Source organism: Theobroma cacao, chromosome 1 (genome assembly GCF_053813885.1).
Source record: "Theobroma cacao isolate CCN51 chromosome 1, ASM5381388v1, whole genome shotgun sequence".
Lineage (NCBI taxonomy): Eukaryota > Viridiplantae > Streptophyta > Magnoliopsida > Malvales > Malvaceae > Theobroma > Theobroma cacao.
In genome coordinates, this window is record NC_142639.1 from 1,062,820 (window position 1) to 1,066,705 (window position 3,886).

At 38.6% G+C, this 3,886-nt stretch overlaps 1 protein-coding gene across 1 annotated transcript; it reads right to left on the bottom strand.

Annotated features, from left to right (window-relative positions):
- Positions 1-288: 288 nt before the first annotated feature.
- On the bottom strand, positions 289-2,920 carry LOC18610818 (cytochrome P450 84A1-like). Its single transcript, XM_088805840.1, has 2 exons — positions 1,882-2,920; positions 289-1,355 (listed from the first exon to the last, which is right to left on the bottom strand). Exons 1-2 carry the CDS (start codon positions 2,815-2,817, stop codon positions 732-734), a joined length of 1,560 nt encoding a protein of 519 aa, XP_088661966.1. The 5' UTR covers positions 2,818-2,920; the 3' UTR covers positions 289-731.
- Positions 2,921-3,886: the final 966 nt, after the last annotated feature.

The window sequence follows — 3,886 nt, forward strand, 5'->3', positions numbered from 1 at the left end:
TGGTTTATAAATTTTGGGTGGGAGTTATAAAGCTTATCCCCTGCCCGCACAACCTCCAATTCTTTTAAGATTATGGCATTTTACTCTGTTTCTTTAATAGATAGATATGCCCTGTTAATACCGGAATATCAGTACAAGAAAGCCCAAAGAAATATATACAAATGAAAAATTGTGTATGACTCATGGGATAGTTATTAGGGATTAGAGGAAAATGTCTGAAAATGGTGGTGGAAAATGTTGGAGTACCTACTACTTCCTTTATACTTCAATTGAAAGTAAACGCAGGCAAGAGTGAAAGATCAGAAGTAGAATACACTTTGTCCATTGGTACAAATAGTAGGAAACATTATTTTTCTTTTTCTTTTGCTTTGATCTAAATGAAATGTTCTTTCACAATCTTTATTAAATGTTGTAAAATAAGAAAAAAAAACAGAAGAACAAAGTTTTAACACAATTCAAATGAACAGAATGATCTTACCAACGATGGAAAGAGAGAGTCCTATTTCTCTCATTTACTTCTTTTCGTTTTACTTCTTCAGTTATTTGCTTTTGAAGACCTGCATGCCTTTTTCCCATGCTGTATATATATATATATTTATATAAGAAAAAAGAACCAAAAATCCCACTTGTAATTGTAAACTCACCCTTTGTCACCTTCTTCTTCATTCCCCTGTTTTCTTCTTTTGCATAAGCTGCAAAGACTCGAATGGTTCGATTTTTTTCTTTTCGTTTCAAAAGAGTGGACAGAGCAGGCGTTTCTTTGGGATGGCAATAAGTCGAGTCGCCCGGGGTGCGGTGAGTCCGAACACATCACTCATGTCAAGCTCGCTCGGTTTCATCCCATCAGGCAATTCCCACGTAAAACAGTGAAGCATATGAGCTACTGCCAAGTCGAGCGCATATAACCCGAGTTGCATGCCCGGACAAGACCTTCGACCCGACCCGAACGGGATGAACTCGAAGTTGCTGCCTTTGAAGTCCGGGACGCCTTCTTTCAAGAACCTGGACGGCTTGAAAGTGTCGGGATCTTCCCACGAGTTTTTGTCTCTGCCGATGGCCCAGGCGTTGATCATCACGCGCGACTTGGCGGGGATTTGGTAGCCTGCTACCACGGCATCCTCGGCTGTTTCGTGGAGGAGCAGCGGGATCGGCGGGTGCAGCCGGAGGGTTTCTTTCAAGGTGCACTTTAGGAAGGTGAGTTTGTCGAAATCGGATTCTTCAACTTGGCGGTCCAGACCCACCACATCCGCCAGCTCCTGTTGGACTCGCTTCAGATCCTCCGGGCTTCTCATCAGCTCCGTCAACGCCCACTCGATCGCTGATGCCACCGTCTCCGTCCCTCCGAACATCACGTCCTGCAAACAAAATTCGCGAATACAAACATTAGAACAAAATTAAGCGAAAATTTGCCAATAAATAAATGTCAATATCTAAATTTGTTGGAGTCTGAAATTTATCTATAAATTGATGGAAATTACGCAAGTCCTATTTTTTATCCTAATTATAAACATTTAAATGGCGCAAAAAAATCAAGATTTATATATATATATATATATTTAGTGTATGAAAAGAGCACAAAAAACTTTATTTGTTGATAGATTATTTTCACTATCTTTCCTATTTATTATGAACTTTATTTTGTAGGGACGTGGAAATGGTAGGTATACAGCTCATAACCGTATAAGTCCAAATCCATCAATTGATTTTAGATAAATATCAATATCAACATAAATGCAGATGGTTCTTGTTTCTTCAAAAAAAAAAAAAAAGAAAATTTTGCATTCAAGTTCGAATCCTGAAACGATCGAGAAAAGAAAATGGAACGTTGCCATGTTTTGATGGTACAGTGGAATTGAAGTCTATGTGAAGAGAGGAACATACCATGATAATGGCTTTGATGTTGTCCCTGGTGAATTTGATGGAATTTTGAAGATCCTCTGATTCGTTTACTTTGGCTTCTTCACTGTAGAAAGCAAGTAAATCATCGACCATGTCGGTGTCACCTTCATCACAGCCGTCGTTTCGCTTCCTCTTCTGAATGTGATCGTCGATGATGGTGTCAATGAACTTGTCCAATGCATGACGAGCGTTCTCCAGCCTGGTGTTGAGTCCTTGAGGATCAGCCCAACCGAGCCAAGGAATGAAATCCGCAATATTGAAAGCACCAAAAAGCTTGGAGAACTCCTGCAAGATCTTGATGAACTCCTCTTGCCCTTCTTGCGAGCTACAACCGAACGCTGCCCTGTAAGTAATGTTCTTTGTGAGGTTAAAGATCAACTCACCCACATTGATTGCCTTCCCAGTGTTGGCTGAAACAGCTTTAATGAGAGTCTCCACTTCGTCTCTAACGGACTCCCATGATTCAGCTCTTTTCCTGCTGAAAAGCTTCATCACGCAGAGCTTGCGCATCTGTCTCCAGAAAGGTCCGTAATGAGCAAAAGCCATATCCGCCCTGTCATACGTAAGATAACTGATGGCTATGGTGGCTGGCCTGTTCGAAAAAATGTTATCTTGAACCTGGAGAACCTGGCGAGCCATTTCAGGATTGGATATAGCAACCATGTGCAAGAACCCCATCTTGAGGTGAAATATGCCGCCATATTTCTGAGCAAGCCTCGCAAGTCCACGGTGAGTTAACTGGTCCATCATCATCATGTTACCGATAAGTGGCAACCCTTTAGGCCCTGGAGGAAATGGTTTTCTCCGAAGTCGAGAGATGAGGCCTAGGAGGAGTAACAAAGGGATAACAAAAAGAAGGGCCATGGGCAATGGTTCCATGGTTTGTATCAGGGAATCCATGGCTTGTTTTACAGACATGATCGATATCTATACAAAATCTGCAACTCTTTGAATGTTGCTAGTTTCTTGTCAGATATTATGGGGCTTTTTATACAGGTTTTTGGCCAAAACCCCTGTAGGAAAAAAAGTGCACAACTTGTGATACTATTTATCTATGTTTATTTTCCAACCAATAAATAATTTTTTTGTCAATTTGCCCATCTATTTCCTTCCTTATTTTTTTTATAAAAAAAAATAATTCGTACCTTATTTTATTTATATGTTGAAAATAAGTAAAAAGGTAGGACTGCAAGATGATGAAATTAGAGTAAAAAGAGGAAAAGAAAACAACGAAGAAGAATTGAGAGAGACCTAATTTGTCGCTTTTAACCTTAGAGGGGGGATTGCTTGCTTAAACGTTTAGAAATTCTCATGAACACAATATTTAATTCTCGTGGGGTTATGCCTTATTAAGAACAAAATGGCCCAAAAAGTTGTGTATTTAATTGCAATTAATTAACCTAAATTAGGTTTGCATGATCTTATCAACAAAAAAGAGATTAATGGTTTCATTAAATTGAATGTCCTTTCTAAATTAAATTTCAACCCAAACTAATGACTAATACCTCAAGCAAATCTTATCCAAATCCCATCATCAGGATCTTCAAAACAATTCTATAAGTTGAAATTAAGTGTAAAAAAGCCTAATTAAACATATGGTTATATTTAAGAGCATCTAATTAATTACAAAGGTTAATTAATGTAATAATTCTCCATCATTGATCCCTTGCATTTCACCCCACCGTTGTAGTCTGCACTAGCTCTTTGAGTACATGCATTGACCTAAAAACTCTTATAAAATAACTGGTTACATTTCCTATTTTTGGAGATAAGGGGCCAATTGCTGTCACTATTTGTCATATGTCAATGTAGAAAAGGATTTTATATAAATATCTTATGATATTTTTGTATTTTAGAGGCAAAATTAAATGGGAACGTTCAACCATTGATGATGGAGAGAATGGGGACTGCTTAACTTCTTTGGTGGAAAAGGTCATTCAAATATCATCCAAGGCCAAGAGAACTAGTCTTACACGGTTTCAGCTTT